The sequence below is a fragment of the Acyrthosiphon pisum genome, chromosome A2 (assembly GCF_005508785.2).
Source record: "Acyrthosiphon pisum isolate AL4f chromosome A2, pea_aphid_22Mar2018_4r6ur, whole genome shotgun sequence".
NCBI lineage: Eukaryota > Metazoa > Arthropoda > Insecta > Hemiptera > Aphididae > Acyrthosiphon > Acyrthosiphon pisum.
The window spans coordinates 77,951,335-77,965,734 of record NC_042495.1 but is presented as its reverse complement, the minus strand read 5'-3'; the positions used below and the strand labels follow the sequence as shown (position 1 = coordinate 77,965,734).

At 28.1% G+C, this 14,400-nt stretch overlaps 1 protein-coding gene across 4 annotated transcripts; it reads left to right on the top strand.

Annotated features, from left to right (window-relative positions):
- The first annotated feature begins 4,908 nt into the window (after nt 1-4,908).
- LOC100160235 (trans-1,2-dihydrobenzene-1,2-diol dehydrogenase-like) lies at nt 4,909-12,876 on the top strand. 4 transcript variants are annotated; one of them, XM_008185620.3, is made up of 7 exons: nt 4,909-4,925; nt 11,061-11,327; nt 11,450-11,580; nt 11,706-11,866; nt 11,944-12,187; nt 12,249-12,399; nt 12,554-12,876. In XM_008185620.3, the coding sequence occupies exons 2-7, from the start codon at nt 11,126-11,128 to the stop codon at nt 12,652-12,654; spliced, it is 990 nt and encodes a 329-aa protein (XP_008183842.1). In that variant the 5' UTR covers nt 4,909-4,925; nt 11,061-11,125; the 3' UTR covers nt 12,655-12,876.
- The last annotated feature ends 1,524 nt before the right edge of the window (nt 12,877-14,400 follow it).

The window sequence follows — 14,400 nt, the reverse complement described above, 5'->3', positions numbered from 1 at the left end:
CTTATTTTAATTACAACAAAATAAGAAAATTGTAACATGAGAAATCGAGTAAATATCAAATGTTGTAAAAATAAAAATTTCAAACGCTCATAAAAATTTAAATTGACTTGCTTGTAGACATTTTTTTTTTGAAAAAGGTAGAAAAACTTATGAGGAATCTTGTATTACATTTTCAAATCTTAGATCTAAACATTTTTCATGAATTTCTAACTCAAAATAATTTGCAAATTTTCATCATTTTTACGTATTTTGTCAATATTTGAACTTTAGATGCTTATAAAAAAAATTGTGACTACGGATTTTTAATTTTTTTCATCTGCCTTTGAAACAATATATTAGGAACCTTCATTAAATTTTCAAGATTTTTTAATCAACAAACAAAATTTTATTGATATTTATAGAAAAAAAAAAATATAAACAACGGAAACTACAAATATCCGTAAACAGCTCAAAATAAGTCAAAACATTTGGAAAATTATATGGTGTATAGAAAATACTAATATAAACACTCAGTCAAAATTGTATGTACTTACGGTCATTTGTTATAGAGTTGAGCTAAAAACCAAAACAGATTTTGCGTAAAAAATTCCCATTTTTCCTTAATTTTTCTTTTGTTTTTCACGTTGCTTTTGAAAACTACTAGAAAATTTTTACTTTTGACCCCCCAAATTACCAACTAAATCTACTTTCCTATCAGAAAAGATACTGTTGAAGAAAATCCAAGCAATTTTACTGTCCTAAAAGGTGATGACAGACACAAAAAAAAATAAAAATAAAAAAAAAACACACATCATTGTAAAATCAATACATTCATCGTTTCACTCAGAATCTAAAAAAGTTAAGCGTAATTTCAAAACAGTTTTTATGAGCGTTTGAAGTTATAATGTTGATATAATTCGTCAAAATCACAAACATTTTCAAATTATTTTTTGTTAGAAATTCATAAAAATTTTTCCTTTTAGATCTTAAATTTTAAATAATTTGAATACGAGATTCATCTTAAGTTTCTTAATTTAAACAAAAAAAAAGCTGTTAAGCGAGTGTCGCACTACTGTAGGACATAGGTTACAAGTGGGTCACTGTAATGGATGGTGTATAAAATGTGTAAATTTGAATTCAATGATATACGAAAAACAAGACTGAGCGGAGACAATTTATCAGCCAAGGATATTTTAGATTAAAATTATATATGAATTTCTAACTTAAAATAATTTTCAAATTTTCGTGATTTTTACGAATTTTGTCGAAATTCGAACTTCAAACGCTCAAAAAACTATTGCGGATTTACGATCAACTCTTTTTTTGATTTCCAATAACAAAAACTTATAATAGGAACTTCATTTTCAACTTTTTTAACCGAACGAAAAAAATGTTTATCGACATGAATAAAAAAAACTAATAATAATAGAAAATTGCATATGCCTCTAAATAACTCAACATGAGTCAATGTCAGGGGTGGATCCAGACTTGGGAAACAGGATATTTCAAGGGGCCACTTATTAAAACAAAATTAGAAATCTATACTTGTGTACTATGTATATAAAACAAAAAAAATTAATTTATACTGTATGTGTGTTTATTCGAGAGTCCAAGGATAGTTGGTACCCAATATCTGAAAAGAGGCTTTTGGTGGTTTTATGGTCATAAACAAAGCGTTACAAAAATTGTATCCAGCCCAAAAACAAATCTATGTTAAATTCCTATTTATTTCGAATTTAGATTAATAAAATATTAAAATATTAGAAGTATTATTATTTATTATTTTCCTAATTACGTCATAAATTCAAAAAACAATACTCCCAATAAAATTATCTGATTGTAATTTATAAATTCATTGATCTTTCTATAAAATCCAGTGCAAACCTTTTTTTTTTTGGGGGGGGGGGGTGGCAGGGGGTATTTAAATTGCAATGAATTAAGGATAAACAAAGTACCTAATAAATATTATATATTATTACTTATAATAGTCACAAAACATTTTGTGTTAATGTTATTTTTTTTTTTTCAATGAATTTGTAATTTTGTACACTAAATGAGTATAAAATACAAGTTAATTAAAAAACATCCATAAAGTAGATAAGTTAAAAAAGCGGTGTTTTTTGTATAGCTTCAGACACCAATGTTTTTAGTTCATTTGCTATCTAATATTAACTAATAGGTATATATTAAATTTTTTTAATTATTTTATTTGAAACATTATTTTTAAATCATAAAACTATTTTTATTTAATTATTATTTTATATCAATTTGAATTTGTTAATAAACCAAGTAATAAATAAATGGTTACCAAGTAACAAACCGTATTATTATTATTTATTATCTATTATAAATTTTAATTCAATTTCCCGCATTTGCGTCAAGTATAGAAACAAATAAATGTTTTTTAAAAATAATGTGAAAATATCCATCATCCATCGGTTAGGACAGTTAGGTTATAATTATAAATGATCTATGCCTGATTCTATGGCAAATGACAATCGTCCGAGACGAACAGCGATTCCAATATGTACTCACATATTTCGTTCATTCTGGTTATTAAGCTAGGTGCCTATTTTTACAAATGTCATTAATCTCAATACTTCCAGACTGAACTTTTGCCTCGGAGATATGAAGACGCGAGCTGCGTTTTCCTTCGCGGAGATACGCAGCTCTGACACTAGACAATATTATACACTCGAAGGGAACGTGTTTCGCCGGAAGAATAAATATTTGAGTAAGTTTCGTCCTTTTACTTTTTTGATAGTATAACATGTTTACATGTCTTATACTCTTATGTGAAACATACATTTATTATGCATTCGAACAACGGGTATTAAACATTTGGGTTTTAAAAGAACACCGCATGCGCACGTTTTATTTTGGGGGTTTTTCGGGATATCTGTAGAAAATTTTCTTCAAATATTCACATTCCACTATTTGATATTATGATATTATTGGTACCTAGGTTAAGTTTCTGTTTTATAATAGATCGATAGGTTACCTTGGTATATCACATTCTTTAATTTAAATTCCGGTATTCGAGTATTGGACAAGTACCTACGTAACTTATAATTCGTATCGTAATTTAATAACTAAACTACTAAAGAAATATAATTTCCCCAATAGTGTCTAGGGCCACCGGCAGGAGAATGCATTATAGAATGTCTAAACTTGTGGTCTAGTTTATGGTTAAAATTGGCATGCGACCAACAACTGGGGGCTTGTTCTGGAAAATTTAAATGATCTAATAAGGTTCATCTCACTATCTGAATTAAATTAATTTTCAAGCGATTGTTGTGAAAATCAATTGTATAATTTATTCCGTTCAACAATCATCTCAGTTTTCTAGAACCTACGTCTAGATTTCTCACGAAATTCATATCGATCATCATTCATCTCACAGCTTTCATATTCAAAACCATAAAAATATGCATTTTTATTTTATTTCAATAATTTTCATCGATTTTACTTTTCCAGAACCACCATAATATATTACAGATTACAAATATTTCTGTCAAGAACATGATTTATCAATGGACCATAAAGGATGTAATAGAAAGATCTGACAAAAAAAAAAATTATGCTACTTAAACGTATGACAAAAATTGTTAATATTATATAATATAATTAACAAGCTGAATATGTGCACTCCGTTGCCCGTTAAATGTACCAACTCAAACAAACTCTAACAAACTTTATTCAATTCGTTATTTAATATTCGTTGTATGGTGTTTAAAATTAATCTTAACTTTTCTGTTGCCCGGAATAAAAACTCTGATTCACAGCTCGTTCGCAGCAGTATATTATCAGGTAGGCACTCTACCTGCGGTAGATCGCGGACCCCTAGTTTGTACATAAGTGTATGATTTAACTCTAAAGTACCAAAGTTATAACAAGTTTGACTCTTTCGTTTAAAAAAAATCAAGAAGATCCCGATAAGTAGTTCCAGAGTTAACCCTGTACAAAGATTTTCATTTCACATTTATATAATTAGAAGATATATATAATATATTGACAAAAAATAATAATACAAATCAACAAAGGTGCCCGTAACCAATAGCAAGCAATATACAATACACTATTATTATTTTAATCCGCAACTTAACTTGTTGTTTTTGGCCATGTCGCCAGGTGTAGGTACACTTAAGAGGCCATAACTCTGGAACCACTTATCGCACAGCGTACAAAATTCACAGAAACCATCTACATATCAATCTTAATATGCCCTGACATTTTTATCGAAATCGGTTTGGTGGATCTTGAGTTATAAAATTTATTCAAAATGTACACTTATTTTTATATATATAGATTTAAGAAATATACTCATGTCAGCAAATTCCCAAAAATAATATTTTTAAAAAAGTTATTATACGTTCCAAAATAATTTAATCAAAAAATTATAGATATTTAAAAAAATTCTAAAAAATAAACTACTTGACTTACCTATATAAATGTTTTTACCATCAAAATTGTTCTTTTTAAAAAGATTTTAATATTAAAAATAAAAATAATTTTTATATATTATACGTATAGCGCGGGTGACTATAAATTGGATATAAAAAAAAAAAACTTCAAAATTTTGAGTATTGCAAAAGTTATAGCATTTGTCAAATTTCGATGGGACACCCTGTATACTGAGGATAAGTTCTATGGATTTATCATATTATAATATATTTATGTCATCTATGGCAATCGCCAGTTAGCGACATTCGGCGGAGACGATTCACTTTCTAATATTTTCAGTGAACAAAAATAAGCCAACAATAGACAGTTCGTTAAGCAGTATAATATTATAATATAACACGAACTCCCACATTTTGTTACGTTTGGGTTATTTTCATAAAATATTTCCATACTTTCTAGTTTCAATTCGGAGCGACGGAGCGAGATGTAGACGGATGAAGATAGCTGTTTCTTCGGCGGCGTCGTATACTCGTATGCAGTAGGTACAGCAAGTTTGTTTTCATATTATTTTAGGGCTAAAATTTACTTTTTAAACTTCAATTATTTATTTATTGTCACGGGGAAATCCGGTTAACCCGGTAACGTAGAAGCATACTATACGTTTACTACCTACTGTCCTACTAAAGGCGCAATGTATAATAATAATATACGCCAGTCCGAACAATCCAAAAGCTGCCTTAGTTTCACCACGACCAGCTTAATACGTACCTTATTTGTCTATACTATTCGCCGGGTCACACCTTAGGTTAGCACGAAGTATTTAAAACAATATATCATTAATCTTTATATTTTATATACATTATTCAATCAATTTATTAATAACTAGCTGACCCTGGGCACTTCGTTGCATTGTAAAATAGTTGTTTATTTGTGACTTGTTTATTAATAATAATTTTAAATTTAAACCAAATAAATTTCATTACTTAATCGTTTATTAGTGTAAATTTACATAAGTAATACATATAATATTACATATTACGGTAATATAGTCATGTTTATAATTAATAGGTATACATTTTTTACATACACAATAAACATTTATTTTGGTTCATGATTATTTTAGATCATATTTATAATATTTATAAGTATAGGTAACATTCTCCGAATTTAAGAAATATTTTTATAAAAGTTAGAACATAACTATATTTGATTCTGAGCGGAGCGATGAAGCTAGTGGTTTTACAATGGTGTTTATTTTTTTTTTTTTATCCCATATACAAAATTTCTACCAGAAGGAGTGCTTTGATTTCAATATGTAGTAGGTACCTATCTTATCTTTTAGCAAATTGGATTAAGATGGTACTTTAAGCAGGTCATTTTTTGATTTTCTCAATAGTTATTTAATGTCACGGGAAAAACCCCCGACAAATTACAAAAAACCTCTAAAAATGGGATAATATAAAATAGAGAATATAAACAAAAAATATATTTCAATATTAATTCAACTTACGGGCTATAATAAATAATAACAATATAAAATATCCAGACTGACAAACCATCTCCGCTCAGAATCGTTTTCCTTTTACAATGATATTATATCATTGAATTCAAGTGTAATACAATCCATCATACATTGACCCACTTGTAACCTACTGTACAGTAGAGCAACATCCACTTACCTGCTTTTTTAAATTTGTTTTGTACATATTATTATTTAATACCAATTAAAAACTCGAAAATTTTAAATCGTCTTATAAATATGGTATATTTATTTAATAAAGAGTAATTGGGTGGTGTGGGAGGCTTTGCCCTCCCCCCCACGGCTCTGTTTTCTGAAAATTATCTGGACCCTCCCCATAACAAATTCCTAAATACGCCACTGGCTTATTCTGAAAATAGTCAGTGACCTTAAAATTGCTGAAGAGTACCTGTACTAAAACATGAAAGAAAATTAGACAGTGGAGCATCGCTGCAGGATCGAATTTAATTTTAATTAGATTATAAATAATTCAGTGTTTGTTAAGGAGGTATTCTGTTAGATGCAGCTGATGACACAAATTTCATTAAATTTCATTTAAATAGGTATAGGCAGTAGTATCTACCATTCTACCCATCGGAATATATATGTATACCCATTTGTATTGGCTATTACGTATATGCATTTATTGCATTTATATTTCTAGGAAACACGAATACTAATTTACTATAGTTGTATAGTTTACTTAGGATGGACTAATAAGTAATATTTACATGAAAATAGAGTAAAGAGTAATATATAAAATATGAAGGTATACGCTATACCTAACTAGTGATGGGCGGTAACGAATAATAACTATCGAATTATTCGATAGTTTTTCCAAATAAGTTATTCGAATAATCGACAAATTATTCGAGTATTTTTTATTCGAATATTTTTTATTATTCGATTACAAAAATTATTCGAGTATTTCTTATTTGAATAATTTTTATTCATATAATTAAAGATATTCGAAAATAAATTAATAATTGTTAGTTGAATAAAAATTAAGAACTATTCGATATTGAATCGTTTGAAATCCTTAATTAATTAGGTTCAAGAAGAGTGTACAATTACAATTAACAGCGATTACAACTTCCAATAAATAAACCTTCAAATTGTATTTAACTAACCAAATTATTATACATTCCTATAAATTATAATATACTTTATGAATTGTGAATTTTAATAATTTTTTTCATTTTTGTGTGTCTTAAAAGAGAGTTGAATAAGGATAAATGGGTGGTTATAAATATTAAATATTATCATTGATTATATAATATACTTGGAATACCATCACTATGCCCATACTCATAATCAATGATACTAACTATCTATAAAAAAAGTTACACTAAAATGTTTATGGATGATCGAATATCAACAATAATGATTGATAAATAATAAATAATTATGTAATTACTAATATTACTCATTGCTCATAAGTTATAACTTATAATAATAATTTTGTAACTTCTCTTATTCGAATTTTTATTCAATTAATTATTTGAATAATTATATTTGAAACGAATAATATTATTTGATGACGAATTATTCGAATAATTTTTATTTTAATTCGTTATTCGGTCACGCAAATTAATATTCGATTAATTATATTTGAAAGGAATAATATTATTTGATGACGAATTATTCGAATAATTTTTATGTTATTTCGTTATTCGGTCATGCAAATTATTATTCGAATAATTATATTTGGAACGAATAACATTATTTGATGACGAATTATTCGAATAATTTTTATTTTAATTCGTTATTCGGTCATGCAAATTATTATTCGAATAATTATTCGATAGTTTGCACGAATAATCGAATATTATTCGATAATATAAATTATTCGTTACCGCCCATCACTATACCTAACTATACCCATTAGCCATATCCTATATACAGGGCTTAAAATGGAAAAAAAATCCAGGGGGACTAACGTCTTCAAATAGTTTTAAGCGTTCCATACTTCCACGTATAATTGTAATGTATAAACAGTGATTGTGTAAGCATACCCATTCCACATTTAACACTGAATAACGTTAATCCTAATTTGTTAAAGCGTCCCCTTATTAACCACCATCAGAGGTAGGGGGCCAAGTCCCACGCTCCAACTACATTCCAACACTTTAATCACTGCCTATATAGCAGGGGTCGGCAATTAAATTTCATGGTGGTCAAGATAATTAGAAAAAAAATTTTCTAGGGTCAGTAAAAAGTTAAAATTTAAATAGTAGTTAATAATTAATGTTTTTACTCTTAAGTTGTTCATAAATATACCAATTAAAACATATCGAAAATGCATATTATAGTCATAATATTTTTTTATAAGTGTTCAAAGTTAGAATTTTTACTACATTCGTCAAAATAGTGATTATTTTAGATTCTGAGTGGAACGATGAATTAATTGATTTTACAATGATGTGTGTTTTTTTATTTTTTTTTATTTTTGTGTCCTAACCTTTTAGGACAGTAAAAGTGCTTGGATTTTCTTCAACAGTACCTTTTCTAATAGGAAAGTGAATCTAGTTGGTACTTTGGGGGGTCAAAAGTAAAATTCCAATAGTTTTCAAAAGCGCCGTGAAAAACAAAAGAAAAATTAAGGAAAAACGGGCATTTTTATTTTGGAGTAACTTTAAAACGAATGACTGTAGATACATGAAATTTTCACTGGTTGTTTATATTTCCATTTTCTATACAGCATGATAAATTTTTCAAAATATTTTGATTTGTTTTGAGCTGTTTACGGACAATTTCAGTTTCCAATTTAATTAGTTTTTTTTTCTATGAATGTCAATAAAACTTTATTTGTTGAGTAAAAATACTTGAAAATTTAATACAAGGCTCCTACTATATTGTTACAATGACATTTGAAAAATATTAAAAATACATAGGCACAATTTTTTTTTATAAGCATTTAAAGATCGAATTTTGACAAAATTTATCAAATTTAAAATTGAATAATTATTTTGTAGTTAAAAATTCATAAAATGTTCAACTTTTATATCTAAGGATTGACAATTTAAAACAAGATTCTATGGAAATATTTAATTCTGTTATATAGTAATTTTAAGTTCAAATTTGGACGAAATTACATATTAAAAAACCTGGAATAACTATTTTAGTTACCTATTTTGTTGTGATTGTAATGATTGTATAATATTATTTGTGGGTACTTGAAACTTCTAAAGTATATTATTATTACCACGGTTTGTTGTTGATGTATAACGCGTTACCTTAATGGATATTGTGATATGATTAATTTGGAATTTATTATTAATACCTATTATTAGTCAATTTCTTTTTAATACTATAGATAAGTATACCTATAATAGGTATGTCTAATACCTAGACTGACAAACCGTCTCCGCTCAGAATCGTTTTTCTTATACAGTGATATTAGATCATTGAATTCAAATTTAATACTATCCATTATACAGTGACCCACTGGTAGCCTACTGTACAGCAGAGCGACATCCACTTACCCTATTATATTGTAGCCTGTAGGTAGGTACTAGGTAGTAGGTACATATTGTAAGGATTTGAAAATGTAATCAAATTTCCTCATAACTGATAACATAGGACGCCACACCCGCATATATAATACTAATTAAAATGTTGTTTCCATCTCTAAACAAACATACGACATAGGTAGTAAATGTGTGTATAATCTGTATATAATGTACTATGTAGGTACCTATCTATAGCCATTAGCCGTGGTCAAGAGGTTCCAACTCAGAATAGACATATAAGATATAAATTATATGTCTATGGTGTATAACAACCTTTAATAATATTGTGTATTAACCACAGATTTCTATATAGTAGTATAGAAGCCTGTGGAATTAACTCAATTTACCTAGGTATTATCAAACTTTAAGGTAAGACCATTATCTGTGTTTTACGATTTTTAAATTTTTAAGGTATTTATAAGAATTTTTAAATTGTAATATTTCACATACGACATACCTACTCAGAATTTGTTAATAAAATAAAATATCATTAAAAACCCATGTTAAAACACAGATAATATTCATATCTTATTACTGTGGTAAGTTTGATAATAGGTACCTTCGACAGTGGAATGTTTCAAGTTTCTATATTTAATATTTTTTGAATAATAAATAATAATAACAAAAATCGCATGAGAAGAAAAAAATTTAAATATTTGAAATGTTGTTAAAATTATTTTTAATTTAATTTAATTAATTTAAATTCCAGTAAAAATATTCTCAGGTATGAGTAATCTATTATTAAATTCTCAAGCCAGTTTAAAATTGTAAAAATGTTACGAATTTTTGTTAAGTATGTGCTAGCAGTATTTTTGTAATTGCGGTTAAATCAACTTCTGAGGAATCTTGTATTAAATGTTGTCCAGTTATTTTACTCTCAAATAAAAATGTTCATACATAAATCAAAAAAAGCCTAAAAAGGTTGAAAATTTCAAATGTCTATAAAAAACAGAAAAAGAGGTAAAATATTTTGAAAGTAATATCATGACAAGAAAAATATCTTTCTTACTTTTCAATTTTCATCCTCAAGTCCCAACCTCAAATTACTAATTATTATAGATCTAATGTTCACCAGAAGCCACCCTCAAAGTTAAAGATAGAAGCATTTTACCGATCCTAAACATCTCGAACACAAGAAAGACACATCAGTGTATCATGGTACCGATTAATCAATTAATTATGTACCTATATTGTATCAGATGGACCGCTCAGTTTTTAAAATGTTTTTAGACTGCTCATTGATGTGGAGGTACTTACGTTAGAAGCGATTTAGATTACATAATCATAAATAATTGCGTAATCAGATTATTTAATAACAAACACGTTGCTTTTTATAATTATAATTTATAACAAAAAGTTATATAACTCTATAATTGATAGTATTAATATTGATAATCTTCTGTGACCCGAGCCTTTGATTATTTTAATATTCTTAATCTAAACAGTATACATAATCATAATAATAATAATAACAATACTTAATAGCTACATGAACGAGGTACCGTCGTACTGACGAAGTGTTTCAGTTTGTTTATGTGCACAGGTAACAGGTTGTCACTGGTCTGTGCATTATATTTTCGTGATCCACTGTTGACAGATTTCTATTACTCGTGCAAGCTCGTTAAAATTTAAGTATATTATTATAGGCCGATTTGGTGCACTCGACAGACGCGATTATTTCGGTTGTACCTAGGTACATTAACTTGCAGAGATGGCGACTAGATGGGGAATAATAGGAACCAGCAATATATCACACGATTTTGCTGTGGCCATGGGTACATTGCCACGGACAGAACACTTGATCACAGCAGTGGCATCCAAAGACAAGGTGAGGTCTCGGGAATTTGCCGAACAGTTTGACATTCCCAATGCTTACGATTCTTATTCCCTCATGGCGAACGACACCGAAGTAGGTAAGATGATTTAATTTTTAAATTTATTGTATTTATATATATATATCACAATAGTCAATATCTATATGATATTTATTAATAATTAACAATTATTATGTGATGTGTAATTTATTTTGTAACAGATGTTGTTTATGTGGGCACCCTCAATGAACACCATTACTCTGTCAGCCGCTTAATGTTGGAACACGGGAAGAATGTTTTATGCGAAGAACCGTTCTGTCAAAATTCTAACCAAGTCCAACAGCTCGTTGAAGTAATTTTACCTCATACTTGTTTTTTATTAAAATGTCTAGTTTAATAGCTAAATGTAAGTTTACCTATTTCAATATTCAATTGATAAGAAAAAAACATTTTTTTTTTTTTTTTTTACTCTTTCAGCTTGCGAGGTCTAAAAATTTGTTTCTTATGGAAGCCATGTGGATGTTTTTCACTCCAGCTTTCACTATTTTAGGAGAAGAAATCAACAAAGGTACTATTGGTGAACCATTGCAAATAATTTCTTCATTCGGTACACCAATGTCCGAATCACTAATTCAACAGTAATGAACAACTCAGTACCTACCTTATAGTTAGTTCAAAAAAATGTTCTTTAATAATTATTTGAAAATTTTGATAGGCGAAATAGTGGTGGATCAATATTAGAATTGGCTGTATTCTCAGTTTACATGAGCCAATTCCTGTTTGGCCCCGAAAAGCCACAAATCTATGGCACTTGTGGGCAGTTAACAGAATGTGGGTTTGATAAGGATGCAAGTATAATTTTAAAGTATAGCAATGGTAGAATTTCTACATTTTTAAGCCATTTCAAAGTCAACCTACCCAATGAGGCAACTGTATTTGGCACTAAAGGAAATATTAAAGTAAAATTAAATTAAAAATGACCTATGATTAAATTGTGTGATAGTAAAATAATTTTGTTAGTTATACGATCCATTCTGGTCGGCGACTAAAATTTCCATAAATGGAACAGACACTATTATAGACGTCCCTCAAACAAAAAAAGCAACACGATATGGTAATAGTGTGCAACTAATTTACGAGATTCAAGAAGTTAGAAATTGTCTTCTGAAAGGTAATTATAATTTAAAAAAATATTAATTTTGCAGTTTTGCATAAATCATAATAATGTTCATAGACATGTCAGTAGAATATATTATAATTTATAATATAAATAGTTTGAAGTCCTAACTCAATTGCTTAAGTGAATTTAATGTATATTATTGCAGGTATAAATGAGAGCAGTATAGTTCCATGGTCGCTAAGTATTGAGAATGCAATTTTGGTTGAAGATATAAGGAAAAAATTAGGAGTAACTATTTGTAAATAATAGAAACCAATTTTGGTAGAAAATTGAAATTAATATAATTTATATTTTACATTTCATGTAATTGATGATCCTGATGAATATTATATTTTAATATTTTACTTGTTGATTTGTAATTAAGTTAATGTAACAACATATTACTCAAAAACATTAATGCAACTATCAAAATTATTGAAATTATAGATAAATACACTTTATAGCATTATATTATACTTGTCATTGCTATACGCTATTATTTATTTTAAGTTCCAAATGAATATCAACTGTTGAGAATTGCTCAACAATTATAAAATATAAACAGTACCTAAATGTTAAACAATATAATACACTAATATACTTAAGTGAACATAAGTGAATTAATATGAGTGTAACAATATTAAGGCCAGCAGAGAACACCTTATATTTATTGTGGTTTTGTACAGTGGCGTGGTGACAAAATTTCAAACCCTGGTACAAATAGTAAAAAAATTGCATAATAATAATTATATATGTAAAAAATATCACATAACTAATATTATGTCTAGCAGCTACTACTAGCCTCAGATAAATACTAGTCACTGGTACTTCCCTATGTCTATAACAATTTTGAATGCTTGTATGAATTTATTAGCTTATTTTCTAGGCTTTGTAAGAAAAATATTATTTTTAATTTAACAAGTATTAAAATCAAAATTATTTCTATAAAATGTACTCAAAAAACAAAAAAAAATATGTATTTTTCAATTATATAATGTATCATTGTTAAGTTGTAAACATTAAATATTTTTCCTATACAACTAACTTAAGAGGTTAATGAATACAAATATTTTGTCAACATTTAAACCAGAAAAATAAAAACATGGAAAAATCTTTCATTTTTAGCAGTTTTCCTAGTAAATAAGTTGGTTTAGGCATTAGGGGCAAAACCATATATCAGAATCTTAAAAGCTACGGCCGCATGCGTTGTCTCTGTCTTACAAATGCACAACATAGCAAAAACTGTTTTGCGCGGGACAACTATACTCCCTCTGTATTTATAGTAGAATTACTAAAATTCCACAACACATAAGGAAGAACCTGTGTCGTAGCGTTTTTGTATTTTTTATAGCACTTACCAATAGTTTTTAATAGTTAAACAAAAACAACAAAAAAACTTAATGTTCTCAAACTGATAACTTTAATTATATTAATGTTATCCAAATAATAAAAACGCTACGACACAGATAAAGTTATTCTCTATGCGTTGTGGAATTTAAGTAATTCTACTATAAATACAGAGGGAGCATAGTTGTCCCGTTTGTAAGATGGAGACAACGCATGCGGGCGAAGCGTACTCTTAAGTGATTTTAGCTCTCTCACATTAAAATGTATGTATATTACATTGATATTCCATATACCTTTAATTATTAAAGGTATATGGAATATGTGTTTCTCAAACTGTGGTACGCGTACCCCTTGGGGGTACTCGAAATTTTTTGAGGGGTACAAGTCTGGCCATCAAACCTTTAAATTAAAATAAAGAAAAAAATTCTAAAATCCAAGGTAACATTTGTAAATTTTAAATTAAAACGATACCGTAATATTTAATCGTTTCATCCGTCAATGATTGAGTAACCGTGGCTATCGTTATACCAAGTAGAGTAGGAGACAGTAGAATATATAATAATTATAAAAGCGAGACGTTAAGCTAGGTTTCATGCGCGTGGCGCGTCTACGCTCGGATATAAAATCTTGCGTCATTATTGCGAACGTGTCGTTATTGTTGGAGAG

Excerpts from the sequence above, each read along its gene's own strand:
- LOC100160235 (XM_008185620.3), top strand. The coding sequence starts at position 11,126 with ATGGCGACTAGATGGGGAATAATAGGAACCAGCAATATATCACACGAT. Across the intron at positions 11,867-11,943 it reads TCCGAATCACTAATTCAACA|GCGAAATAGTGGTGGATCAA; the intron begins GTAATGAACAAC and ends AAATTTTGATAG. Across the intron at positions 12,188-12,248 it reads GCACTAAAGGAAATATTAAA|TTATACGATCCATTCTGGTC; the intron begins GTAAAATTAAAT and ends TAATTTTGTTAG.